This window comes from Lonchura striata, chromosome 31, assembly GCF_050655825.1.
Source record: "Lonchura striata isolate lonStrDom1 chromosome 31, ASM5065582v1, whole genome shotgun sequence".
Lineage (NCBI taxonomy): Eukaryota > Metazoa > Chordata > Aves > Passeriformes > Estrildidae > Lonchura > Lonchura striata.
This window is the reverse complement of record NC_140733.1, coordinates 5264951-5292360: the sequence shown is the minus strand read 5'-3', so window position 1 is coordinate 5292360 and position 27410 is coordinate 5264951. Positions and strand designations below refer to the sequence as shown.

General features: G+C 63.8%; 2 protein-coding genes across 16 annotated transcripts; both read right to left on the bottom strand.

Annotated features, from left to right (window-relative positions):
• Positions 1–60: 60 nt before the first annotated feature.
• Positions 61–14006, bottom strand: WAS (WASP actin nucleation promoting factor). The gene is given in 13 exon segments (XM_085563726.1): positions 61–237; positions 334–436; positions 1259–1518; positions 1521–1565; positions 2530–2683; positions 3776–3818; positions 4798–4996; positions 6070–6108; positions 6212–6250; positions 8134–8230; positions 9588–9674; positions 10937–11104; positions 13386–14006. Coding segments are annotated over 13 exon segments (1389 nt in total). The 5' UTR covers positions 13488–14006; the 3' UTR covers positions 61–184.
• A 966-nt stretch (positions 14007–14972) lies between these two features.
• On the bottom strand, positions 14973–27409 carry TBC1D25 (TBC1 domain family member 25). Of its 15 annotated transcripts, none has more exons than XR_014950536.1 (8): positions 27137–27409; positions 26731–26840; positions 26499–26650; positions 24493–24614; positions 22410–22619; positions 16022–18624; positions 15897–15939; positions 14973–15825 (listed from the first exon to the last, which is right to left on the bottom strand). XR_014950536.1 is itself a non-coding variant. In XM_085563707.1 (7 exons), exons 1-6 carry the CDS (start codon positions 27221–27223, stop codon positions 16579–16581), a joined length of 2727 nt encoding a protein of 908 aa, XP_085419833.1. In that variant the 5' UTR covers positions 27224–27409; the 3' UTR covers positions 14973–16316; positions 16530–16578. The 15 variants fall into 15 exon arrangements, 3 of the variants coding, with proteins under 3 accessions (XP_085419833.1, XP_085419834.1, XP_077645789.1); XR_014950541.1 differs by having other exon boundaries at positions 16235–18624; XR_014950537.1 differs by having other exon boundaries at positions 14973–16149; positions 16221–16316; positions 16459–18624.
• Position 27410: the final 1 nt, after the last annotated feature.

The following is a 27410-nucleotide window of genomic DNA, read 5'->3' as shown; positions in this document are numbered from 1 at the left end:
GCGTTTATTTGGGGGGGGGGGGGGGGGCACGAGGGGGGGAAAAAAGGGGAGGGGGGGCAGGAAAAGCCGGGGCCCCTCCCCCCCCGAGCTGGGGGAGGGGCGCAGGCGGGGTGGGGGAGGGGTGGGGGGGGCCCCAATTTGGGTCTGGGGGCGTCTCGAGGGAGGGGGAGGGGCAGGGGGGGTCTCACTCGTCCCATTCATCATCATCCTCCTCCTCCTCGCTGGCTGTGCCTTCATCTGGGGGGGCGACAATGGAGAGGGGTCGGGGGGTTTTTTTGGGGGGATTTTGGGGGTTTTGGGGTTGTTTTGTTTTAATTTGGGGAGGGGTCTCACCCGAGGAATGGATGACGCGGCTTCGCTTCTGCATCACGTCCATCAGGGCCCCCACGAGCCCCCCCGCGCCGGGACCCGCGCCCACCTCGGGGGTCTCAGGGGTCTGGGGGGGGGGGTGGGAAATGGGGAGGGGTCAGGCAGGGTCCTCCCCCACCAGCCCCTCCCCCACGGCCACGTCAAAAGGTCAGGGGAGCCCCCCAAGAAATCACGAGACCACCCACCCAAAAAAAAGGGGCATGGAACAGCCCCTCCCCCATCCCATGGAGACCCCCAAAGGTCACAGGACCCCCCCCTTGGACACCCCCCCCCCAATTTTTGGGGTCTCCTCCCATTCTTGGGGTCCCACTCCCATTTTTGGCTCCACCCCACCCGTTTTTGGGGTCCCCATCCCAATTTTTGGTGTCCCCCTCCCTATTTTTTGGTGTCCCCCTTCCATTTTTGGGGTCTCCATCCCCATTTTTGAGCTCCCCCTCCCCATTTTCGGTCTCCCCCTCCCCATTTTTGGTGCCCCCTCCCCATTTTTGGTGCCCCCTCCCCATTTTCGGTCTCCCCCTCCCCATTTTTTGGTGCCCCCTCCCCATTTTTGGTGCCCCCTCCCCATTTTCGGTGTCCCCCTCCCCATTTTTGGTGCCCCCTCCCCAATTTCGGTCTCCCCCTCCCCATTTTTTGGTGCCCCCTCCCCATTTTTGGTGCCCCCTCCCCATTTTCGGTCTCCCCCTCCCCGTTTTTGGTGCCCCCTCCCCATTTTCGGTCTCCCCCCCCCATTTTCAGTCTCCCCCTCCCCATTTTCGGTGTCCCCCTCCCCATTTTTGGTGCCCCCTCCCCATTTTCGGTGTCCCCCTCCCCAGTTTTGGTGCCCCCTCCCCATTTTTGGTGCCCCCTCCCCATTTTCGGTCTCCCCCTCCCCGTTTTTGGGGTCCCCGACCTTGTTGAGCGTCACCCCCTGGCGGATCTGGTCCAGCAGCGCCCCCCGGCCGGGGGGGGTCGCGGGGGGGACCCCGGAGGGGGGAGGGGGCGGCGGAGGGGGGGGAGGGGGCGGGGCGGCGGCGCCCGGGGGGGCGGGGCCTCGCGGGGGAGGGGCGGGGCCTCGCGGAGGGGGAGGGGCGGGGGGAGGGGCGGGGCCGGCGCGGGGTGGGGGAGGGGCCGGGACCGCCGAGCGGGAGCGGGAGGAGGGGGGGGAGGGGCGGGGGGAGGGGCGGGGCTCCCGCGGCCCGGGGGGGGAGGGGGCGGTCCTGGGGGAGGAGAGAGAGGAGGGGGAGGGGTCAGAGGGGGCACGGGGGGGGCACAGAGACCCGCCGGGTGCCCCCAGGTGTGCCCAGGTGTGCCCAGGTCCCTCCCAGGTGTGCCCGGCCCCACCCCCAGGTGTGTCCCAGGTACCCCCAGGTGTGCCCAGGTGTGCCCAGGTATCCCCAGGTGTGCCCAGGTATCCCCAGGTGCCCCCCAGTTGTGCCCAGGTGTGCCCAGGTACCCCCAGGTGTGCCCAGGTGTGCCCAGGTACCCCCAGGTGTGCCCAGGTACCCCCAGGTGTGTCCCAGGTACCCCCAGGTATCCCCAGGTGCCCCCCAGTTGTACCCAGGTGTGCCCAGGTCCCTCCCAGGTGTGCCCAGGTGTGCCTAGTCCCACCCCCAGGTGTGTCCCAGGTACCCCCAGGTGTGCCCAGGTGTCTCTAGGTTTCCCAGGTCCCTCCCAGGTGCCCCCAGGTGTGCCCAGGAACCCCCAGGTGTGCCCAGGTCCCTCCCAGGTGCCCCCAGGTGTGCCCAGGAACCCCCAGGTGTGCCCAGGTCCCTCCCAGGTGCTCCCAGGTGTGCCCAGGTGCTCCCAGCTGTCCCCAGGAGCCCCCAGGTCCCTCCCAGGTGTGCCCAGGTGCCCCCCAGGTGTCTCTAGGTTTCTCCCAGCTGTCCCCAGGTCCCTCCCAGGTGTGCCCAGGTGTGCCCAGATGTGCCCAGGTCCCTCCCAGGTGTGCCCAGGTGTGCCCAGATGTGCCCAGGTCCCTCCCAGGTGTGCCCAGGTGCTCCCAGCTGTCCCCAGGTCCCTCCCAGGTGTGCCCAGGTGTGCCCAGGTCCCTCCCAGGTGTGCCCAGCTGTGCCCAGGTGCTCCCAGCTGTCCCCAGGTCCCTCCCAGGTGTGCCCAGGTCCCTCCCAGGTGTGCCCAGGTGTGCCCAGGTGTGCCCAGGTGCCCCAGGCGCCCCGTGCCCACCCTGGCGCCGCATCTCCTCGCGCACGGCCTGCAGCCCGCCCCGGCGCTCGATGAAGTCGTGGATCAGGCGCGAGGTCTCGGCGTCGGCCAAGTGGCGCTCGCTGACCCCGGCCTGGGCGAAGAGGGACCGCAGGGCGGGGTCCATGGCGGCCAGCTGGGGACAGGGACACGGTGAGGGGACAGGGACACCCCGCGGGGTCAGTGTCACCCTACACAGGGTCAGTGTCACCCCTCGGGTCACTCTCACCCCTCAGGGTCACTGACAGCCCACACAGGGTCAGTGTCACCCCACGGGGTCAGTGTCACCCCACGGGGTCAGTGTCACCCCACGGGGTCAGTGTCACCCCACAGGGTCAGTGTCACCCCATGGAACAAGAGGGACCGCAGGGCGGGGTCCAGGGCGGCCAGCTGGGGACAGGGACACGGTGAGGGGACAGGGACACCCCGCGGGGTCAGAGTCACACCCCGCGGGGTCAGTGTCACACCCCGCGGGGTCAGTGTCACACCCCGCGGGGTCACTGTCACACCCCACGGGGTCAGTGTCACACCCCTTGGGTCACTGTCACCCTACACAGGGTCAGTGTCACCCCGCGGGGTCAGTGTCACACCCCGCGGGGTCAGTGTCACCCCGCGGGGTCAGTGTCACACCCCACAGGGTCAGTGTCATCCCTCGGGTCACTGTCACCCTGCACGGGATCGTTGTCACCCCTCAGGGTCACTGTCACCCCACAGGGTCAGTGTCACCCCACACAGGGTGAGTGTCACCCCACACAGGGTCAGTGTCACCCCTCGGGTCACTGTCACCAGGGTCAGTGTCACCCCTCGGGTCACTGTCACCCTGCACGGGATCGCTGTCACCCCTCGGGTCCCTGTCACCCCTCAGGGTCACTGTCACCAGGGTCAGTGTCACCCCACAGGGTCAGTGTCACCCCACACAGGGTCACTGTCACCCCTCGGGTCACTGTCACCCCCAGGGTCACTGTCACCCCTTGGGTTACTGTCACCCCTCAGGTCACTGTCACCCCACACGGGATCGCTGTCACCCCTCAGGGTCACTGTCACCCTGCACGGGATCGCTGTCACCCCTCGGGTCACTGTCACCCCTCACAGGGTCGCTGTCACCCCAGGGTCACCCCATGGGGACCCCGGGCCAGGCCCAGGGATGCCACCTGGGCAGGGACATCTGTCACCCCCCGTGGGGTCACCCCGGGGTCACTGTCACCCACTTGGGGGAGGTGTCACCCACATCGAAGCCACCAGTGGGGTCCCACCCGATGTGACCGACGTGCCTGGAGGGGGAGGGGAGAGCGGTGAGACCCCCGCGACCCCCCGGAACCCCCCAGACCCCAAAATCCCCCTGGAGACCCCCCAAAACCTCCCAAGAGATGGCCCCAAACCGACCCCCACACCCCCCAAACCGACCCCCACATCCCCCAAATCGACCCCCACACCCCCCAAACCGACCCCCACATCCCCCAAACCGACCCCCACACCCCCCAAACCGACCCCCACATCCCCCAAACCGACCCCCACATCCCCCAAACCGACCCCCACACCCCCCAAACCGACCCCCACATCCCCCAAACCGACCCCCACATCCCCCAAACCGACCCCCACATCTCCCAAATCCTCCCCACCCTAAATCCCCCCCCAGACCTAAATCCCCCCAACATTCCCCAAATCCCCCCCAGACCCCAAATTCCCCCCCCATCCCCCAAATCCCCCCATCCCCCAAACCGACCCCCACATTCCCCAAACCGACCCCCACACCCCCCAAACCGACCCCCACACCCCCCAAATCGACCCCCACATTCCCAAAATCCTCCCCACCCTAAATCCCCCCCAGACCCAAATCCCCCCCAAAATCCCCCCATCTCCCAAATCCCCCCATACCCAAAACCCCCCCAACATCCCCCAAATCCCCCCAGACCCCAAATCCCCCCCAAACCCCAAATCCCCCCATCCCCCAAATCCCCCCATCCCCCAAATCCCCCCCAGACCCCAAATCCCATCCCCCAAATCCCATCCCCCAAATCCCCCCCAGACCCAAAATCCCATCCCCCAAATCCCCCATCCCCCAAATCCCATCCCCCCAAATCCCAGACCCCAAATCCCATCCCCCAAATCCCCCCAGACCCCAAATCCCATCCCCCAAATCCCCCCAGACCCCAAATCCCCCCCAGACCCCAAATCCCATCCCCCCAAATCCCATCCCCCAAATCCCATCCCCCAAATCCCCCCAGACCCCAAATCCCCCCCCAGACCCACTTGAATCCGGAGGGGACCCCGATATCGGCCTTGGAGATTTTCTTGCGCCCCCTCCCCTTTTTCCGCTGGCCGGGGGGGGCCCCGGGGGCGGGCGGGGGTCCCGAGGTGGGGGAGGGTCCCGAGGGGGGGCTGGGCAGCCCCCGGTACCGGCTGGGGGTGATGTCGGGGTTGGGGATGGGCGTGGCCGGGATGGGGGGGCCTGGGGGAGGGGAAAAAATCATTGTGGGACCCCCCCCCAGTATGGGGAGAATCCCGAAATTCTCCCGAGAGATCCCAAAATCCTCCTGAGAGATCCCAAAATCCCACCCAGAGACCCCAAAACCAACCCAGAGACCCCAAAACCAACCTAGAGACCCCAAAATCCCACCCAGAGACCCCAAATCCACCCCAGAGACCCCAAAATCCCACCCAGAGACCCCAAAATCCCACCCAGAGACCCAAAATCCACCCCAGAGACCCCAAAATCCCACCCAGAGACCCCAAAATCCCACCCAGAGACCCCAAAATCCAACCTAGAGACCCCAAAACCAACCCAGAGACCCCAAAATCCCACCCAGAGACCCCAAAATCCAACCTAGAGACCCCAAAATCCCACCCAGAGACCCCAAAACCAACCCAGAGACCCCAAATCCAACCCAGAGACCCCAAATCCACACCAAAGACCCCAAAATCCCCCCCAGAGCTCCTAAACCTCCTCCCCTGAGACCCCCAAAACCATCCCAGAGACCCCAAATTCCCACCCCAAAATGCCCTTCTGAGCCCACCCCAAACTGCCCCCCCAAAATGAGTCAGGCCCCCCCCAAAATGGGGCAGAACACCCTCAAACTGGGGCAAGACCCCCCAAAAATGGGGCAGGACCCTCCCAAAATGGGGCAGGACCCCCCCCAAAATGAGGCAGGACATCCCCAAAATGGGGCAGGACCCCCCCCAAAATGAGACAGGACCCCCCAAAATAGGGCAGGACCCCCCAAAACAGGGCAGGAGCCCCCTAAAATGAGTCAGGGCCCCCCAAAATGGGGCAGGACCCCCCCCCCAAAATGGGTCAGGACCCCCCCCAAAATGGGGGAGGACCCCCCAAAATGAGGCAGGACCACCCCCCAAATTGAGGCAGGACTCCCCAAAATGAGACAGAAGCCCCCAGAATGAGGCAGGACCCCCCAAAATGAGGCAGGACCCCCCAAAATGAGGCAGGACCCCCCAAAACGGGGCAGGACCCCCCAAAACGGGGCAGGACCCCCCCAAAACGGGGCAGGACCCCCCCCACTCACTCACCATCAGGGTTGGGGGTCCTGGGGAGGCTCCCCCGACGCTCTGGGGGGGCACAGTGAGGGTCGGTGGGGGTGGGGACCCCCCCAGTGACCCCCAAACCCCCCAAAAATCCCCCCAAAATCCCCCCGGGGGGGTCAGGACTCACCATGGCCGGGGGGTGGGGGAGGGGGCAGCAGCTGCTTCTCTGCGGGGGGAGAAAAGGGGGGGTCAGAGGTGGGGGAGGGGGCGTTTTGGGGAATTTTGGGGGGACGGCCGAAGGATTTTTTGGGAATTCCAGTGGATTTGGGGCATTCCAAGGGGGGGTTGGGAGGGTTCTGATGCAGTCTGGGGGTTCTCGGGAGCATTTCGGGGGTCCCAGGTGTGTTTTGGAAGTCCCCAGGTGTATTTTGGGGATCCCCGGGGAAATTTTGGGTATTCCCAGGTGTATTTTGGGCATTTTCAGGTGCATTTTGGGTATTCCCAGGTGTATTTTGGGCATTTTCAGGTGAATTTTGGGTATTCCCAGGTGTATTTTGGGGTTCCCAGGTGCATTTTGGGTATTCCCAGGTGTATTTTGGGGTTCCCAGGTGTGTTTTTAAGGTCCTCAGATGCGTTTTGGGGATCCCAGGTGCATTTGGAGCATTCCCAGATACATTTTGAGGGTTGCCAGGTACATTTTGAAAGTCCCCAGATACATTTTGGGGGTGGATTTTGGGGGTTCCCAGGTGGATTTCAGGGTCCCAGGTGCATTTTGGGGTTCACAGACACATTCTGGGGGTGGATTTGGGGGTTCCCAGGTGGATTTCGGGGTTCACAGACACGTTTTGGGGGTGGATTTTGGGATCCCAGGTGCATTTTGGGGTTCACAGACACATTTTGGGGGTGGATTTGGGGGTCCCAGGTGCATTTCGGGGTCCCAGGTGCATTTTGAGTGTGGATTTGGGGGTCCCAGGTGCATTTTGGGGGTGGATTTTGAGGTCACAGGTGCATTTCGGGGTCCCAGGTGCATTTTGGGGGTGGATTTTGGGGTCCCAGGTGCATTTTGGGGGTGGATTTTGGGGTCCCAGGTGCATTTTTGGGGGTGGATTTGGGGGTCCCAGGTGCATTTCGGGGTCCCAGGTGCATTTTGAGTGTGGATTTTGGGGTCCCAGGTGCATTTTGGGGTTCACAGACACATTTTGGGGGTGGATTTGGGGGTCCCAGGTGCATTTTGGGGGTGGATTTTGGGGTCCCAGGTGCATTTTGGGGGTGGATTTTGGGGTCCCAGGTGCATTTTGGGGGTGGATTTTGGGGTCCCAGGTGCATTTCGGGGTCCCAGGTGCATTTTGAGTGTGGATTTGGGGGTCCCAGGTGCATTTTGGGGGTGGATTTGGGGGTCCCAGGTGTATTTCGGGGGTTCGCAGGTGGATTTGGGGGTCCCAGGCGCATTTTGGGGGTGGATTTGGGGGTCCCAGGTGTATTTCGGGGGTTCCCAGGTGGATTTGGAGGTCCCAGGTGTATTTCAGGGGTTCCCAGGTGGATTTGGGGGTTCCAGGTGCATTTTGGGGTTCACAGACACATTTTGGGGGTGGATTTGGGGGTCCCAGGTGCATTTCGGGGGTTCCCAGGTGGATTTGGGGGTCCCAGGCGCATTTTGGGGGTGGATTTGGGGGTCCCAGGTGCATTTTGGGGGTTCCCAGGTGTATTTCGGGGCTTCCCAGGTGGATTTGGGGGTCCCAGGTGCATTTTGGGGTTCACAGACACATTTTGGGGGTGGATTTGGGGGTCCCAGGTGCGTTTTGGGGGTGGATTTGGGGGTCCCAGGTGCATTTCGGGGTCCCAGGTGCATTTTGAGTGTGGATTTTGGGGTCCCAGGTGCATTTTGGGGGTTCGCAGGTGGATTTGGGGGTCCCAGGTGCATTTTGAGTGTGGATTTGGGGGTCCCAGGCGCATTTTGGGGGTGGATTTGGGGGTCCCAGGTGCATTTCGGGGGTTCCCAGGTGGATTTGGGGGTCCCAGGTGCATTTTGGGGGTGGATTTGGGGGTCCCAGGCGCATTTTGGGGGTGGATTTGGGGGTCCCAGGCGCATTTTGGGGAGGGGTCTCTCACCGCCCCGCTGCTGCCGCCGCCGCAGCCTCTCCTGGACCCGGCCCTCGAAGGCGGCGGCCTCGGCCTCGGAGGCGAAGTTCAGCCCCGCCCACCCCTCCTGAGCCAATCAGGAGCCGCCGTGGGTGGCCAGGCCACGCCCACTTACCCAAACCACACCCACTTTCCCTTATATGGCAGCATCCTATTGGCCACACCCACTAATGGCAGTGGCCACGCCCATTTCCCTTATATGCGAATGAGCTGCTAACCCTGCCAATCAATGGCCACGCCCATCATTAGCCACGCCCATTTCCCTTATATGCTAATGAGCTGTTAGCCCTGCCCGTCAATAGCCACGCCCATCGATGGCCACGCCTACTTCCCTTATATGGTAATGAGCGGTTAGCCCTGCCAATCAATGGCCACGCCCATCATTAGCCACGCCCATCAAGTGCAGGCCACACCCCTTCTATGACCACACCGTCTGGCCACGCCCACTCGCTTCAGACCACGCCCCCAACTCAAATTGGCCCCGCCCCCACCCCCCGCGCTCATTTGGCTCCACCCCTCCAGGCCACGCCCATTCAAGCCCCTCCCCCTTGCCACGCCCATAATGGCTCCTCCCACCCATGGCCACCTTCAGCCCCGCCCACTGCCACACCCTCATTTCCATAGCCCCGCCCATATTTTCATAGCCCTGCCCACTGCCGTGCCCACATCTCCATAGCTCCGCCCCCTGACTCCACCCACATTTACATAGCCACACCCACTGACCCACCCTCATCTCCATAGCCCCGCCCACATTTGCATAGCCACACCTACTGACCCCACCCTCATTTCCATAGCCCCGCCCACTGCCCATCCACATTTACATAGCCACACCCACTGACTCCACCTACATTTCCATAGCCCCGCCCACATTTCCATAGCATGCACACTGACCCCACCCTCATTTACATATCCCCGCCCACTGCCCAGTCCAAAATGCCATAGCCCCGCCCACTGCCCCAACTGCATTTCCATAGCCCCGCCCTCATTTCCATAGCATGCACACTGACCCCACCCGCATTTCCATAGCCCCTCCCACATTTCCATAGCCCCTCCCACATTTCCATAGCCCCGCCCACTGTCCCACCCGCATTTCCATAGCCACGCTCACATTTCCATTCCATTATCCAAATTTCCATAGCTCCACCCACATTGCCATAGCCATGCACACTGACCCCACCCTCATTTCCATAGCCCCGCCCACATTTCCATAGCCCCGCCCACTGCCCCACCCACATTTCCATAGCCACGCTCACATTTCCATTCCATTACCCAAATTTCCATAGCCCCACCCACATTGCCATAGCCATGCACACTGACCCCACCCTCATTTCCATAGCCCCACCCAAATCCCCATAGCCCCGCCCACTGCCCCACCCACATTTCCATGGCCCCGCCCAAGCCCCGCCCCGGCCCCGCCCACTCACGTGGCTGACGAAGGTGTGGAAAAAGGGGGTGGGGGTCTTGTAGCCCATCCCCCCCTGCAGCTCCTGCTCCCACCACAGCTCCCCGGCCTGGGGGGGGGTGGGGGGTCAGGGACCCTCCTGGGGACCCCCAGAACCCCTCAGGACCCCCAAACCTCTGGGACCCCCCAAAACCCCCTCAGGATCCCCCAAACCTCTGGGACCCCCCCAAAACCCCCTCAGGACACCCCAAAACCCCTCAGGACCCACCCAAAACCCCCTCAGGGACCCCCCAAACCTCTGGGATCCCCTCAAAACCCCCTCAAGGACCCCCCAAAAGCCCCTCAGGACCCCCAAACCTCTGGGACCCCCCCAAAACCCCCTCAGGACCCCCAAACCTCTGGGACCCCCCCAAAACCCCCTCAGGAGCCCCAAAAACCCCTCAGGACCCCCCAAACCTCTGGGACCCACCCAAAACCCCCTCAAGGACCCCCCAAAACCCCCTCAGGAGCCCCAAAAACCCCTCAGGACACCCCAAACCTCTGGGACCCCACCCAAACCCCTCAGGGACCCCCCCAAAACATTTGGGACCCTCCCAAAACCCCTCAGGGACCCCAAAACCTCTGGGACCCCCCCAGAACCTCCCCCAAACCACCTCTGGGAGCCCCCCAAACCCCTCAGGACCCCCCAAACCCCTGGGACCCCACCCAAAACCCCCTCAAAGACCCCCCCAAAACCCCCTCAGGGACCCCAGAACCCCTCTGGGAGCCCCCAAACCTCTGGGACCCCCCAAAACCCCCTCGGGGACCCCCCCAAAACCCCCTCAGGACCCCCCAAACCTCTGGGACCCACCCAAACCCCTCAGGGACCCCCCAGAACCCCCTCAGGGACCCCAGAACCCCTCTGGGACCCCCCAGAGCTTCTGGGAGCCCCCCCAAAACCTTTGGGACCCTCCCAAAACCTCTGGGACCCCACCCAAAACCCCCTCAGGACCCCCCAAACCTCTGGGACCCCCCCAAAACCCCCTCAGGACCCCCCAAAACCCATCAGGGGCTCCCCACCCAACCCCAACCCCTTCATCTCCCCCCATCCTGGAGTTTCGGGGACTCCCCACCAGGAGTTGGGATCCCCCACAAAGGATTTGGGGTTCCCTCCAGGATTTGGGGTCACCCCCCAGAATTTGGGGACCCCCCTCAAGAGGAGGATGATGAAGTGGAAGCACCGGGGGCTGTCCTGAACCCACCCCCCTGGGTTTAGGGACTCCCCCTCCCCAAGATTTTGAGGACCCCAGGATTTGGAGGATCCCAACCCGAGGATTTGGGGTCCCCCCGGGATTTGGGGTCCCCCCGGGATTTGGGGTCCCCCAGACTCACGGGCAGGCGGAAGATGCGGATGAAGTAGGAGCGCCGGGGGCTGTCCCGGACCAGGCAGGCGACGCCGCAGCCCCGGAGGCTCCAGGAGCCCCCCGGGACCCCCCCGGGACCCCCGGGGACCCCCCCGGGCTCGGCCACCACCAGCTGGACCACGGCGGTCACCAGGGTCTGCGGGGACACCCCAAAATCCAGCCCAGGGACACCCCAAAATCCGGCTGGAGATCCCCAAAATCCAGCCCAGAGACTCAGAAAAACGGCTCCAGAGAATCCAAAATCCAGCCAGGGACACCAAAATGGCCCCACAGACCCCAAAATTCATCTGGAGATGCCAAAATCCATCCCAGACAGCCCAAAATGGCCCCAGAGATCCCAAAATCCATCCCAGACACCCCAAAATGGCCCCACAGACCCCAAAATCCATCCGAGACACCCCAAAATGGCCCCACAGACCCCAAAATTCATCTGGAGATGCCAAAATCCATCCGAGACAGCCCAAAATGGTCCCACAGATCCCAAAATCCATCCGAGACACCCCAAAATGGCCCCAGAGACCCCAAAATTCATCTGGAGATGCCAAAATCCCTCCCAGACAGCCCAAAATCCCCCAAGACTGGCCCAAAACCTCAGCAGAGACCACAAAATGGCCCCAGAAACCCCAAAATGGCCCCAGAGACCCCCAAATCCCTCCCAGGGACCCCCAAATCCCTCCCAGGGACCCCCAAATCCCTCCCAGGGACCCCCAAATCCCTCCCAGGGACCCCCAAATCCCCCTCACGACTCTCCCAGGACCCCAAATGTCTCCCCTTATTGCCCCAGATCCCCTCAGAATCCCCCAGATGCTCCCAGGACCCCCAAATTCCCCCCCAGGACCCCAAATTTACCCCCCAAGACCTCAAGATCCTCCCCCATCCCACCCTAAATCCCCCCAAATCCCCCCCAAACCCCCCCAATTCCCCTTCCCAGTCCCTCCCAGTTCCTCCCAGTTCATCCCAGTTCCCCCAAGTCCCTCCCAGTCCTCCCCCATTTTCCCCAGTCCCTCAAATTCCCCCTCCCAAACCCCCGAAATCCCCCCCATCCCACCCTAAACCCCCCAAAACCTCCCTCACACCCCCCCAAATTCCCCTTAAACCCCCCCAGTTCCCCTTCCCAGTTCCCCCCAGTTCATCCCAGTTCCCCTTCCCAGTCTGTCCCAGTGGCTCCCAGCTCCCCCAGTCCCTCAAAATCCCCCTCCCAAACCCCCGAAATCCCTCCCATCCCACCCTAAATCCCCCCAAATTCCCCTTAAACCCCCCTCAAATCCCCCCAGTTCCCCCCAGTTCCCCCCAGTTCCCCTTCCCAGTCCATCCCAGTCCATCCCAATTTCCCCAGTCCCTCAAATTCCCCCTCCCAACCCCCCAAAATCCTTCCCATCCCACCCTAAATCCCCCCAAATTCCCCTTAAACCCCCCCGAATTCCCCTTCCCAGTCCCTCCCAGTTCATCCCAGTCCATCCCAGTTCCCCATCCCAGTCCCTCCCAGTTTCCCCAGTCCCTCAAATTCCCCCTCCCAACCCCCCAAAATCCTTCCCATCTCACCCTAAATCCCCCCAAATCCCCCTTAAACCCCCCAAACCCCCTTCCCAGTCCATCCCAGTCCCCCAAATTCCCATTCCCAGTTTCCCCCAGTTCCCCATCCCAGTTCCCCAGTCCCTCCCAGTCCGTCCCAGTTCCCCATCCCAGTTTCCCCAGTCCCCCCCAGTTCCCCCAGTCCCCCCAGTTCCCCCCAGTTCCCGTTCCCAGTTCCCCTCCAGTCCCTCCCAGTTTCCCCCCAGTTCCTCCCAGTCCCCCCATTTCCCATTCCCAGTTCCTCCCAGTTCCCCCCAGTCCCCCCAGTTCCCCCCATTTCCCATTCCCAGTCCCTCCCAGTCCCCCCAGTTCCCATTCCCAGTCCCCCCAGTTCCCATTCCCAGTCCCTCGCAGTCCCCCCAGTTCCTGTTCCCAGTCCCCCCCAGTCCCTCCCAGTCCCCCCAGTTCCTGTTCCCAGTCCCCCCCAGTCCCTTCCAGTCCCCCCAGTTCCCCATCCCAGTTCCCCCAGTCCCCCCAGTTCCCCCCAGTTCCCTCCCAGTCCCCCCAGTTCCCCCCATTTCCCATTCCCAGTCCCTCCCAGTCCCTCCCAGTCCCTCCCAGTCTCCCCAGTCCCCCCAGTTCCCGTTCCCAGTCCCCCCAGTTCCCCCCAGTCCCTCCCAGTTCCCTCCCAGTTTCCCCCCAGTACCCCCAGTTCCCCTCCAGTCCCTCCAGTTTCCCCCAGTTCCCCATTCCAGTTTCCCCAGTCCCCCCAGTTCCCATTCCCAGTCCCTCCCAGTTTCCCCAGTCCCTCCCAGTCCCCCCAGTTCCCATTCCCAGTTCCCCCCAGTCCCTCCCAGTCCCCCCAGTTCCCATTCCCAGTCCCTCCCAGTTCCCCCAGTTCTCACCACGCATTTCCTGCCCAGCAGCTCGAAGATCCGCAGGTTCTCCTGCTCCCGCAGCAGCTCCGAGGGGACGTTGTCCCCCCCCTGCCGCCCCCCCCGGCTCATCCCCAAATTTTGGGACCCCCCCAAAATCCCGGAGAACCCCAAAAATCCCCCCTGGGAAGCCCCCCCCCAAAAAAATCCTGGGGAACCCCAAAAAAACCCCCTGGGAACCCCAAAAATTCCTCCTGAGACACCCAAAAAATCCCAGGGAACCCCAAAATCCCTCCTGGGACCCCAAAAATTCCCAGGGAACCCCAAAAATTCCCCCTGGGACACCCAAAAAATCCCAGGGAACCCCAAAAATCCCTCCTGGGACCCCAAAAAATCCCAGGGAACCCCAAAAATCCCTCCTGGGACCCCAAAAATTCCCTGGGAACCCCAAAATCCCCCCTGGACACCCCAAAAAATCCCAGGAAACCCCAAAATCCCTCCTGGGACCCCAAAAATTCCCCCAGGAACCCCAAAACCGCCCCAGAGCCGCCCCCCAAAAATCTCTGGGTGCCCCCGAGGCCTCTTCCGGCCGGAAGCACCCAAAGGTGGCGGGGACGTCACCTCCGGACTGGGGGAACTGGGAGGGGGAACTGGGGGAACTGGGAGGGACTGGGGGGGCTGGGAGGGACTTGGGGGGCTGGGAAGGGAACTGGGAGAGACTGGGGGGGAACTGGGAGGGAACTGGGAGAGACTGGGAGGGAACTGGGAGGGACTGGGGGGGAACTGGGAGGGACTGGGGAGAACTGGGAGCACCCTCAACCAGTAACGGGAGCAAACTGGGAACACTGGGAGAATCCCAGTCCTGGCCCTGGACCTGTCCACACCCTCCCAGTTCATACTGGGAAGTCCCCAGTTCATACTGGGAATGGGAAATCCCTTCCCAGTTCATACTGGGAGCCCCAAACCCCCTCCCAGTTCATACTGGGAGCCCCAAACCCCCTCCCAGTTCATACTGGGAGATCCCAGTCCCTCCCAGTCCATACTGGGAGCCCCAAACTCCCTCCCAGTCCATACTGGGAGATCCCAGTCCCTCCCAGTCCCTACTGGGAGATCCCAGTCCCTCCCAGTTCATACTGGGAGATCCCAGTCCCTCCCAGTTCATACTGGGAACCCCAAACTCCCTCCCAGTCCCTCCCAGTCCATACTGGGAGATCCCAGTCCCTCCCAGTCCATACTGGGAGCCCCAAACTCCCTCCCAGTCCCTCCCAGTTCATACTGGGAACCCCAAACTCCCTCCCAGTTCACACTGGGAGCCCCAAACCCCCTCCCAGTCCCTCCCAGTCCATACTGGGAGATCCCAGTCCCTCCCAGTTCACACTGGGAGCCCCAAACCCCCTCCCAGTCCCTCCCAGTCCATACTGGGAGATCCCAGTCCCTCCCAGTTCATACTGGGAGCCCCAAACCCCCTCCCAGTCCCTCCCAGTCCATACTGGGAACCCCAAACCCCCTCCCAGTCCCTCCCAGTCCATACTGGGAGATCCCAGTCCCTCCCAGTTCGTACTGGGAGCCCCAAACCCCCTCCCAGTCCCTCCCAGTCCATACTGGGAGCCACACCAGTAACAGGCATCGTTTATTGGTGGTTCCGGCACCTCTGGGACCCCCCCGGCTGGAGGGGGAGGGGCAATAAATAAGGGGGGGAGGGGAGAAGGCACCCAGGGTGGGAGGCAGGAACTGGTTTGTACTGGTCCATACTGGGAGAAGGCCTACGGGCATCAACACAGCGGTGGGGGCACCCTACCGGTCCATACTGGTCTGTACTGGGAGCACGCAAGGCAGGAGGAGATCTGGACTGGTTTGTACTGGTCCATACTGGTCCATACTGGGAGGACACAAGGCCACGCCGGTGAAGAGCTCCCAGTTTGGCTGCCGGACTGGTCCATACTGGTCCATACTGGTCCATACTGGTGCGTGCTGGGATGGCTGAAGGCCGTGGCAAGGCACTGGTCCATACTGGTCTGTACTGGTCCATACTGGTCTGGCACAAGGTGATGCACGTGGGGCTCCCAGTTGGGCTCCCAGCCCCTTCCTGCTCCATACTGGTCCATACTGGTCCATACTGGTCCGGCCCAAGGCAATGCAGATGGAGGAGCTCCCAGCCGGGATGTTGCACTGGTTCATACTGGTTCTTACTGGTTCTTATTGGGATGTCCCACGGCGGTGCAGAACCCAGCAGGGAGGCACTGGGCTGTACTGGTTCATACTGGTTCATACTGGGAGGGGTCTCTGCTGCCATGGGGGGGTCATGGGGAGCTCTGGGGGGTCCCTGGGGACCCCAGGGTGGCCTTGGAGACCCCATGGTGGCCTTGGGGTCCCCAAAAGGGCCAACCTGTCCCCATGTGGGGTCTGTGGTGTCCCCACAGTGTCCTACAGACCCTGACAGTGACCAGAGTCCCCAAGGTGACCTCAGCACCTCCTGGAGATGTTCTATGGGGTCATCACCTTGTCCCACGGACCTCCAGTGACTTTGGGGCCCCTCAGGACCTCCTGGAGATGTTCTATGGGGTCACCACCTTGTCCTACAGACCTCCCGTGACTTTGGGCCCCCTCATGATGACCTCAGAACCACTCTGGGATGTTCTATGGGGTCACCACCTTGTCCTACAGACCTCCAGTGACTTTGGGGCCCCTCAGAACCTCCTGGAGATGTTCTATGGGGTAACCACCTTGTCCTACAGACCTCCCGTGACTCTGGGGACCCTAAGAACCGCTCTGAGATGTTCTATGGGGTCACCACCTTGTCCCACGGACCTCCAGTGACTCTGGGGACCCTCAGAACCTCCTGGAGATGTTCTACGAGGTCACCACCTTGTCCTACAGACCTCCAGTGACTTTGGAGCCTCTCACGATGACCTCAGCACCTCCTGGAGATGTTCTACAGGGTCACCACCTTGTCCTACAGACCTCCAGTGACTCTGGGGACCCTAAGAACCACTCTGAGATATTCTACAGGGTCACCACCTTGTCCTACAGACCTCCAGTGACTCTGGGGACCCTAAGAACCACTCTGAGATATTCTACAGGGTCACCACCTTGTCCTACAGACCTCCAGTGACTTTGGGGCCCCTCAGGACCACTCTGAGATGTTCTACGGGGCCACCACCTTGTCCTACAGACCTCCCTACGGTGGCCTCCACGTTCCCACCCTCTCTCCCACCCGCGCCCCCTACCCCGTCGGGGCTCCCGAGGGCACGCCCTGCCCCGAAGGAGGTCCCGTCTGGGGTCCCCCCGGCGCGGTGGCCCCCCAGCCCTCCAGGTACCTGGCGAAGAGCGCCTTGGCGCGGCGCAGGACGCGCGGCAGGTGGTGGCGGCGCACCAGGCGGTCGAAGTGCATGGCCACCTCGTTGTAGTCGCCGGCGCGCGCCATGACGGCCTCGCGCTGCTCCAGCAGCATGGCCAGGCACACGAAGAGCAGGAAGGGGTTCCCCTGGCCCAGCTCTTCTGGCGGTGGCAGCGGCGCGCCGTCGTCCTCCACCGTCACCTCCTCGTCCGAGGAGGACGAGCCCGAGGAGCACGACGAGGACGAGGACGAGGAGGAGGAAGGTTCTTCCCAAGCCCAACGGCCGCCCCAAGGGTCTTCGGGGCTTTTTGGGTTGTCGGTGGCACGGTGGTCGTCCTCGAGGTCATCGTGGCCGTGCTTGGTGTCGTCACGTCCTTCCTCGGGGTCGTCGTGGTTGGGTTTGAGGTCACGGTGGTCGTCCTTGAGGTCGTCACGGCCACGTCTGGGGTCATCGCATCCTTCCTTGGGGTCACCACGGCCATCCCTGAAGCCACGGTGTCCATCCCTGGGGTCATGGCGGACATCCTTGGGGCTGTTGTGGCCTTCTCCAATGTTGTGTCCTTCTCCGAGATCATCGTCACCCTCTCTGGGGTCACCACGATTCATCCCAGGGTCAGCCGGTTCTTCTCTCGGGTCGTCCGGTCCCTCTTTGGGGCCACCTCGTCCTTCTCCTGGATCATGTCCCTCTCTGCGGTCATCCTGTCCTTCTCTGGGGTCTTCTCCAGCCCCCCAGCAGAGGCTGTGGGGTCTCTGGTCGATCTCCAGGGCGTCGGTGCCTTCCTCCACCTTCCTGGGGCCACCTGGCTCCGAGTCCTTGGAGCCCTCGGGGGCTCCTCCAGCATCCCTGGGGGATCTCCCCTGGACCTTCCTGGAGCTCTTGTGACCTTTGGGGACATCGCTGGAGCTCTCAAGACCTTCCTGAACGTTCTTAAAGATCTTGGGCCCTTTTTGGCTGTCCCCGAGACGGTTGGGGACATCACTGGAGCTCTTGGGATCCTCCTGGCTGCCCTCGGAACCTTCCAGAACATCGCTGAAGCTCTTGGGGCTCTCAAAGAGCTCGCTGGAGATTTTGTGACTGTTGGGGACATCTCCGGAGCTCTTGGGACCCTCAGGACCATCGCTGGAACCCTTGAGACCCCCAAAGCCACCACCGGAACCCTCCGCGAGCCCTCCGGCACGTTCCTCCTCCTCCACGCTCCTCCTCCTCCTCCTCCTGCGGGGCGGCCGCGGGCGCAGCCCCCGGCGCTCCCGCAGCGCCCGGCCGGCCCCGCGGGCTCCCAGGGGCGCTCCGAGCAGCGGGACCCCCTCGGGGGGCGGGGGCGGCGCGGGGGGCAGCGAGCTCCAGGTGATCTCCAGCACCTTGAGGGCGTCGTCGAAGGCGAACTCGCGCTTCAGCTCCAGCAGCAGCCAGCGGTAGCAGAAGAGCAGGTCGTGCGCGCCGCGCGCCGCCAGGAAGGCCCAGAAGGGCGGGTCGGCGCGCCGCAGCAGCCGCCGCAGGTGGGCGAAGGCCCGCGCCAGCCCGCGGCCGCCGGGCCGGAAGCGCGGCGCCAGGCGGCGCATCAGCGAGCAGAAGCACACGAAGGCCTGCGCCTCGTCGTCCAGCACGGCCAGCAGCGGCGCCGCCACGTCCGACATGCCCTGGCAGTAGGAGAGGCGCGGGTGGCCCAGCGCGAAGGTGGTGAGCAGCGCCTGCAGGGCCGCCAGGTGAGGGTGGCCCTCCTCGGGGCCGCCGAAGTAGGGGTGGGCGCGGTCCGTGCGCACCACGTCCTTGCGCACCGCCGCTGCCACCTGCGCCAGCTCGGCCGGCGCCGCGCGCGCCGCCAGCGCCGCCTTCAGGGACGAGTACTCGGCCGCCTTGAGGCGCAGGTGGGACAGGCGCTCCTGGCCCGACAGGCCGGCGGGGAACACGTTCAGCAGGTAACGCCAGACCACCTGTGTGGGGAATGGGGACAGGTGAGAGCAGGAATGTGTTACACAGGTAACACCAGACCACCTGAGTGGGGAATGGGGACAGGTGAGAGCAGGGACATGGTACACAGGTAACGCCAGACCACCTGTGTGGGGAATGGGGACAGGTGAGAGCAGGGACACAGTACACAGGTAACGCCAGACCACCTGAGTGGGGAATGGGGACAGGTGAGAGCAGGAATGTGTTACACAAGTAACGCCAGAACACCTGTGTGGGGAATGGGGACAGGTGAGAGCAGGGACATGGTACACAGGTAATGCCAGACCACCTGAGTGGGGAAAGGGGACAGGTGAGAGCAGGGACACATTCAGCAGGTAACGCCAGACCACCTGAGTGGGGAATGGGGACAGGTGAGAGCAGGAATGTGTTACACAGGTAACGCCAGACCACCTGAGTGGGGAATGGGGACAGGTGAGAGCAGGGACACATTCAGCAGGTAACGCCAGACCACCTGAGTGGGGAAAGGGGACAGGTGAGAGCAGGGACATGGTACACAGGTAACGCCAGACCACCTGTGTGGGGAATGGGGACAGGTGAGAGCAGGGACACAGTACACAGGTAACGCCAGACCACCTGAGTGGGGAATGGGGACAGGTGAGAGCAGGGACATGGTACACAGGTAACGCCAGACCACCTGTGTGGGGAATGGGGACAGGTGAGGGATGAGGGACACATTCAGCAGAAAATGCCAGAACACCTGTATGGGGGAATGGGGACAGGTGAGAGCAGCAATGTGTTCCACAGGTAACACCAGAACACCTGTATGGAGAGAATGGGGACAGGTAAGAGCAGGGACACGTTCAGCAGGTAACGCCAGACCACCTGAGTGGGGAATGGGGACAGGTGAGGGATGAGGGACATGTTCAGCAGAAAATGCCAGAACACCTGTATGGGGGGATGGGGACAGGTGAGAGCAGGAATGTGTTACACAGGTAACACCAGACCACCTGTGCGGGGAATGGGGACAGGTGAGAGCAGGGACATGGTACACAGGTAACGCCAGACCACCTGAGTGGGGAATGGGGACAGGTGAGAGCAGGGACATGGTACACAGGTAACGCCAGACCACCTGTGCGGGGAATGGGGACAGGTGAGAGCAGGGACATGGTACACAGGTAACGCCAGACCACCTGAGTGGGGAATGGGGACAGCTGAGAGCAGGGACATGGTACACAGGTAACGCCAGACCACCTGTGTGGGCAATGGGGACAGGTGAGGGATGAGGGACACGTTCAGCAGGTAACGCCAGACCACCTGAGTGGGGAATGGGGACAGGTGAGAGCAGGGACATGGTACACAGGTAACGCCAGACCACCTGTGTGGGCAATGGGGACAGGTGAGGGATGAGGCACATGTTCAGCAGGTAACGCCAGACCACCTGTGCGGGGAATGGGGACAGGTGAGAGCAGGGACACGTTCAGCAGGTGACACTGACAGGGGAGAACAGGAATGTGTTCCACAGGTAACGCCAGAACACCTGTATGGGGGAATGGGGACAGGTGAGTGATGAGGGACATGTTCAGCAGGTGACACTGACAGGTGAGAGATGGAATGTGTTACACAGAAAATGCCAGAACACCTGTATGGGGAATGGGGACAGGTGAGAGCAGGGACATGGTACACAGGTAACGCCAGACCACCTGAGTGGGGAAAGGGGACAGGTGAGGGATGAGGGACACGTTCAGCAGAAAATGCCAGAACACCTGTATGGGGGAATGGGGACAGGTGAGAGCAGGAATGTGTTACACAGGTAACGCCAGAACACCTGTATGGGGGAATGGGGACAGGTGAGAGCAGGAATTGTTACATAGGAAATGCTAGAACACCTGTGTGGGGAATGGGGACAGGTGAGGGATGAGGGACACGTGCAGCAGGTGACACTGACAGGTGAGAGCAGGGACACGTCCAGCAGGTGACAATGACAGGTGAGAGCTGGAATGTGTTACACAGAAAATGCCAGAACACCTGTACGGGGAATGGGGACAGGTGAGAGCAGGGACACGTTCAGCAGGTAACACTGACAGGTGAGAGCAGGGACACGCCCAGCAGGTGACACTGACAGGTGAGAGCAGGGACACGCCCAGCAGGTGACACTGACAGGTGAGAGCAGGGACACGTCCAGCAGGTAATGCCGAACCCCCTCTAGAGGGGAACTGGGGTGAGGACACCTGGAACTCCCAGGTGTTGCTCAGGACGGATCTGAGAACCCCCCAGGGAGGCTGAAGCGGCAGCAGGTAAGATCAGAACGCGCCAGGTGTGCCCCAGGTGTGATCACAGCTGCCAGGTAAGGCTTGGGGAGAGCAGAGAACCCCCAAGGCCCCGAAGTGTGGCTCAAAGAACCCAGGTGTGAGCAGAACCACCCCCAGGTGTGCCCCAGGTGTGACCCCAACCCCCAGGTGTGCCCCAGGTGTGAACCCAACCCCCAGGTGTGCTCCAGGTGTGAACAGAACCATCCCCAGGTGTGCCCCAGGTGTGACCCCAAACCCCAGGTGTGCCCCAGGTGTGAACAGAACCACCCCCAGGTGTGCCCCAGGTATGAACAGAACCACCCCCAGGTGTGCCCCAGGTGTGACCCCAACCCCCAGGTGTGCCCCAGGTGTGAACAGAACCACCCCCAGGTGTGCCCCAGGTGTGCCAATGCCCAGGTGTGACCCCAACCCCCAGATGTATCCAAGGTGTGACCCCAACCCTAATGTGTGCCCCAGGTGGGACCCCAAGCCCCAGGTAAGCCCCAGGTGTGCCCCAGGTGTGACCCCAACCCCAAGCTGTGCCCCAGGTGTAACCCCAATCCCCAGGTGTGCCACAGGCATGCCCCAGGTGTGCCCCCAACCCCCAGGTGTGCCCCAGGTGTTACCCCAACCCCCAGGTGTGCCCCCAATGCCCAGGTGTGCTCCAGGTGTTACCCCAACCCCCAGGTGTGCCCCAGGTGTTACCCCAACCCCCAGGTGTGCCCCCAATGCCCAGCTGTGCTCCAGGTGTTACCCCAACCCCCAGGTGTGCCCCAGGTGTTACCCCAACCCCCAGGTGTGCCCCAGCTGTGCCCCAGGTGTGCCCCCAATGCCCAGCTGTGCTCCAGGTGTGCCCCCAACCCCCAGGTGTGCCCCAGGTGTTACCCACACCCCCAGGTGTGCCCCAGGTGTGCCCCCAAACCCCAGCTGTGCTCCAGGTGTTACCCTAACCCCCAGCTGTGCCCCAGGTGTTACCCCAACCCTCAGGTGTGCCCCAGCTGTGCCCCAGGTGTGCCCCCAATGCCCAGGTGTGCCCCAGGTGTTACCCCAACCCCCAGGTGTGCCCCAGCTGTGCCCCAGGTGTGCCCCCAATGCCCAGGTGTGCCCCAGGTGTTACCCCAACCCCCAGGTGTGCCCCAGCTGTGCCCCAGGTGTGCCCCCAATGCCCAGGTGTGCCCCAGGTGTTACCCCAACCCTCAGGTGTGCCCCAGCTGTGCCCCAGGTGTGCCCCCAATGCCCAGGTGTGCCCCAGGTGTTACCCACACCCCCAGGTGTGCCCCCAATGCCCAGGTGTGCCCCAGGTGTTACCCCAACCCCCAGGTGTGCCCCCAACCCCCAGCTGTGCCCCCAATGCCCAGCTGTGCTCCAGGTGTTACCCACACCCCCAGGTGTGCCCCAGGTGTGCCCCCAACCCCCAGCTGTGCCCCAGCTGTGCCCCAGGTGTGCCCCCAATGCCCAGGTGTGCCCCAGGTGTTACCCACACCCCCAGGTGTGCCCCAGGTGCGTCTCCGGGCCCTCACCTTGCGCAGGCCGGGCTCGACGCCGCCGTGGAAGACGTGCAGCCGCAGGTCCTGGGGCCGCAGCAGGCGCCCACCTGGGCCCAGGTAGGACCTCAGGTCAGCATCGCCCAGGGGGGCGCAGGGTGGGGGCGGCGCAGGGGGCGGGGCCGTGGCCGGGGTCCCCTCGGGCCACGCCAGGGCCGCCTGCGCCCGCGCCAGCGTCCGGCCCACCTGCGGGAACGGCACAGGTGGCACCGCGGGGGCACCGCGGGGGCACCGCGAGGCCCGAGAGAGCAGCAGGAGCTCCCAGCAACGTGGGGACTCCAGGTGTGCTCACCTGTGCCAGGTGTGCTCACCTGCGCCAGGTGTGCTCCTGTGCCAGGAGTGCCTCACCTGTGCCAGGTGTGCTCACCTGCGCCAGGTGTGCTCCTGTGCCAGGAGTGCTCCTGTGCCAGGAGTGCCTCACCTGTGCCAGGTGTGCTCACCTGTGCCAGGTGTGCTCCTATGCTAGGTGTGCCTCACCTGTGCCAGGAGTGCCTCACCTGTGCCAGGTGTGCTCCTGTGCCAGGAGTGCCTCACCTGTGCTAGGTGTGCCTCACCTGTGCCAGGTGTGCTCCTGTGCCAGGTGTGCTCACCTGTGCCAGGTGTGCTCCTGTGCCAGGTGTGCTCACCTGTGCCAGGAGTGCTCCTGTGCCAGGCGTGCCTCACCTGTGCCAGGTGCGCTCCTGTGCCAGGTGTGCTCCTGTGCCAGGAGTGCTCCTGTGCCAGGAGTGCCTCACCTGTGCCAGGTGTGCCTCACCTGCGCCAGGTGTGCTCCTGTGCCAGGTGTGCTCACCTGTGCCAGGTGTGCTCCTGTGCTAGGTGTGCCTCACCTGCGCCAGGTGTGCTCCTGTGCCAGGAGTGCCTCACCTGCGCCAGGAGTGCCTCACCTGTGCCAGGAGTGCCTCACCTGCGCCAGGAGTGCCTCACCTGTGCCAGGAGTGCCTCACCTGTGCCAGGTGTGCTCCTGTGCCAGGTGTGCCTCACCTGCGCCAGGTGTGCTTCACCTGCGCCAGGCATGCCTCACCTGCGCCAGGTGTGCCTCACCTGTGCTAGGTGTGCCTCACCTGCACCAGGTGTGCTCCTGTGCCAGCAGTGCCTCACCTGAGCCAGGTGTGCCTCACCTGTGCCAGGTGTGCTCCTGTGCCAGGTGTGCTCACCTGTGCCAGGTGTGCTCCTGTGCTAGGTGTGCCTCACCTGTGCCAGGAGTGCCTCACCTGCACCAGGTGTGCCTCACCTGTGCCAGGAGTGCCTCACCTGCGCCAGGAGTGCCTCACCTGTGCCAGGAGTGCCTCACCTGTGCCAGGTGTGCTCACCTCTGCCAGATGTACTCCTGTGCCAGGTGTGCCTCACCTGTGCCAGGAGTGCCTCACCTGTGCTAGGTGTGCCTCACCTGCGCCAGGAGTGCCTCACCTGTGCCAGGAGTGCCTCACCTGCGCCAGGAGTGCCTCACCTGTGCTAGGTGTGCCTCACCTGTGCCAGGTGTGCTCCTGTGCCAGGAGTGCTCACCTGTGCCAGGTGTGCTCCTGTGCCAGGAGTGCTCACCTGTGCCAGGTGTGCTCCTGTGCCAGGAGTGCCTCACCTGTGCTAGGTGTGCCTCACCTGCGCCAGGTGTGCTCCTGTGCCAGGTGTGCCTCACCTGCACCAGGAGTGCCTCACCTGCGCCAGGTGTGCTCCTGTGCCAGGTGTCCTCCTGTGCTAGGTGTGCCTCACCTGTGCTAGGTGTGCCTCACCTGCACCAGGTGTGCTCCTGTGCCAGGAGTGCCTCACCTGCACCAGGTGTGCTCCTGTGCTAGGTGTGCCTCACCTGTGCCAGGTGTGCTCCTGTGCCAGGAGTGCCTCACCTGTGCCAGGAGTGCTCCTGTGCCAGGAGTGCCTCACCTGTGCCAGGTGTGCTCCTGTGCTAGGTGTGCCTCACCTGTGCCAGGTGTACTCCTGTGCTAGGTGTGCCTCACCTGTGCCAGGTGTGCTCCTGTGCCAGGTGTCCTCCTGTGCTAGGTGTGCCTCACCTGCACCAGGTGTACTCCTGTGCTAGGTGTGCCTCACCTGTGCCAGGTGCGCTCACCTGTGCCAGCAGCGCCTGGGTGAAGGGCAGGGCCGCCGCCAGCAGCGAGCGGCGCTCGGGCACCGGCTCGGCCGCCGCCACCTCCCGCGGGCTGATGATGTCCCAGTCCTCCAGCAGCGGGCCTGGGGACAGCACACCTGAGCCACAGGTACCTGAGACCCCCCCAAGCCCCACCTTGCACACCTGAGCCCCGCCTCACACACCTGAGCCCCCCGGGCTCCCCCAGGTAGCCAGCACCTCCTGACACCCAGCCCAGGCCTCCAGGTGTGCGTCCCCAGGTGTGTCCTGCCCCGCCCAGGTGTGTCCAGCCAAGTCTGTGACTACCCCAGGTGTATCTCAGGTGTATTCCAGGTGTGTCCCCACCAACCAGGTCTGTCCCAGGTGTACCACAGGCGTGTCCCAGGTGATTTCTCCCACCTAAGTGTGTCTCAGGTGTGTCTGGGGGTGTCTCAGATGTGTCCCAGGTGTGTCTCCCCCCACCCAGGTGTGTTGAAGGTGTGTGTCCTCCCACCCAGGTATGTCTCCCCCACCCAGGTGTGTCCCAGGTGTCTCTCCCCCACCCAGGTGTATCCCAGGTATATCCCAGGTGTATCCCAGGAGTGTCTCCCCTCCCCCAGGTGTATCTCCCCCCTCCAGGTATATCCCAGGTGCACCCCCAGGTGTGTCCCAGGTGTGTCTCCCCCCACCCAGCTCTGTCCCAGCTCTGTCCCTGCTGTCCCAGCTCTGTCCCAGCTCTGTCCCAGCTCTGTCCCGGCTCTGTCCCAGCTCTGTCCCGGCTGTCCCTGCTCTGTCCCAGCTCTATCCCAGCTCTATCCCGGCTCTGTCCCGGCTCTGTCCCGGCTCTGTCCCGGCTCTGTCCCAGCTCTGTCCCAGCTCTATCCCAGCTCTATCCCAGCTCTGTCCCGGCTCTATCCCGGCTCTATCCCGGCTCTGTCCCAGCTCTGTCCCAGCTCTATCCCAGCTCTATCCCAGCTCTGTCCCGGCTCTATCCCGGCTCTATCCCGGCTCTATCCCAGCTGTCCCAGCTCTGTCCCGGCTCTATCCCGGCTCTATCCCGGCTGTCCCGGCTCTGTCCCAGCTCTGTCCCAGCTCTATCCCGGCTCTATCCCAGCTCTGTCCCAGCTCTATCCCAGCTCTGTCCCAGCTCTGTCCCAGCTCTGTCCCAGCTCTATCCCAGCTGTCCCAGCTCTGTCCCGGCTGTCCCAGCTCTGTCCCAGCTCTGTCCCAGGTGTGTCCCGGCTCTGTCCCTGCTGTCCCAGCTCTGTCCCTGCTGTCCCAGCTCTGTCCCAGCTCTGTCCCTGCTGTCCCGGCTCTATCCCAGCTCTGTCCCAGCTCTATCCCAGCTCTGTCCCAGCTCTGTCCCAGCTCTGTCCCAGCTCTGTCCCAGCTCTGTCCCAGGTGTGTCCCAGCTCTGTCCCAGCTCTGTCCCTGCTGTCCCAGCTCTGTCCCAGCTCTGTCCCTGCTGTCCCGGCTCTATCCCAGCTCTGTCCCAGGTGTGTCCCAGCTCTGTCCCAGCTCTGTCCCTGCTGTCCCAGCTCTGTCCCAGCTCTATCCCAGCTCTATCCCAGCTCTATCCCAGCTGTCCCAGCTCTGTCCCAGCTCTATCCCAGCTCTATCCCGGCTCTATCCCAGCTGTCCCGGCTCTATCCCAGCTCTGTCCCAGCTCTGTCCCAGCTCTATCCCAGCTCTGTCCCAGCTGTCCCAGCTCTATCCCAGCTGTCCCGGCTCTGTCCCGGCTCTGTCCCAGCTCTGTCCCAGCTCTGTCCCAGCTCTATCCCAGCTCTGTCCCAGCTCTATCCCAGCTCTATCCCAGGTGTGTCCCAGCTCTGTCCCGGCTGTCCCAGCTCTGTCCCAGCTCTGTCCCAGGTGTGTCCCGGCTCTGTCCCGGCTCTGTCCCAGCTCTGTCCCAGCTCTATCCCAGCTCTGTCCCAGCTCTGTCCCAGCTCTGTCCCAGCTGTCCCGGCTCTATCCCGGCTGTCCCGGCTCTGTCCCGCTGCGCCGCTCACTCTCGGGGCCGTTCCTGACGTCCAGGCGCAGCCTCAGCGCGGGCCGGGCGCAGCTGAAGGCGTTGGCCAGGTCGCCGTCGCTGAGCAGCGGCACGAAGGTGTCCTGGCCCTGCCCGTTGTGCGCCGCGAAGCTCAGGACGAAGCTTTTCTTCCTGAGGGGGCACAGCGGGGCTCAGCCGGCTGCTCTGGGCGGGCCCAGCTACAAAAAGGGTACAAGGGGAGCCCCGCTCACCCCTGCAGGTCGAACGCCCGCGCCAGGATGTGCTGCAGCACATCCAGCGACGTGATCTGCGGGTCCACGGCGAACGAGCGGAACTCGGGCGGCTGCTGCCCCTCGTTCTTCTGCGGGAGGAGGGTCCCGGAGGGTCCCGGAGGGTCCCGGAGCCCCCCGGCCCCTCACGGCGACCCAACATGGCGGCGCAGCCCCGTCCCCGCGGCGACGCCGCGCGCTGATTGGCCGCTAGGCCCCCACGTGACGCCAGAGGCGGGAAAACTTCCCGCCCGTGCCACGCGCGCAGGCGACGACGCCCCCACGAGCTGATTGGCTCCGCCCCCTCCAACCACACCCGGGGCGTAACCACGCCCACGAGCGGCCCCGCCCACCCGCGGCCCCGCCCACGCGCGGCCCCGCCCCTTACCTTGACGCGCACGCGCACTACCTCGCACTCCTCCTCCAGCGCGGCCCCGCCCCCCGGCGAGGCCCCGCCCCCCGGCGCCGCCGCCATGTCGGGGCGGGTCCCGGGGGGGGGTTGGGGGTTCTTGGGGGGTTTCGCCGCCGCCGCCGCCCCCCGAGCCGGGGAAGCGGGGGGGCTGGTGTTAGGTCACCGTGCTGACGTCACGCCGCGCCCCCCGGCGGGCCGGTGCGCGGGGCTGGGGCGGGGGGATCCGGAGCCGCGGCGCGCCCGTGCCCGT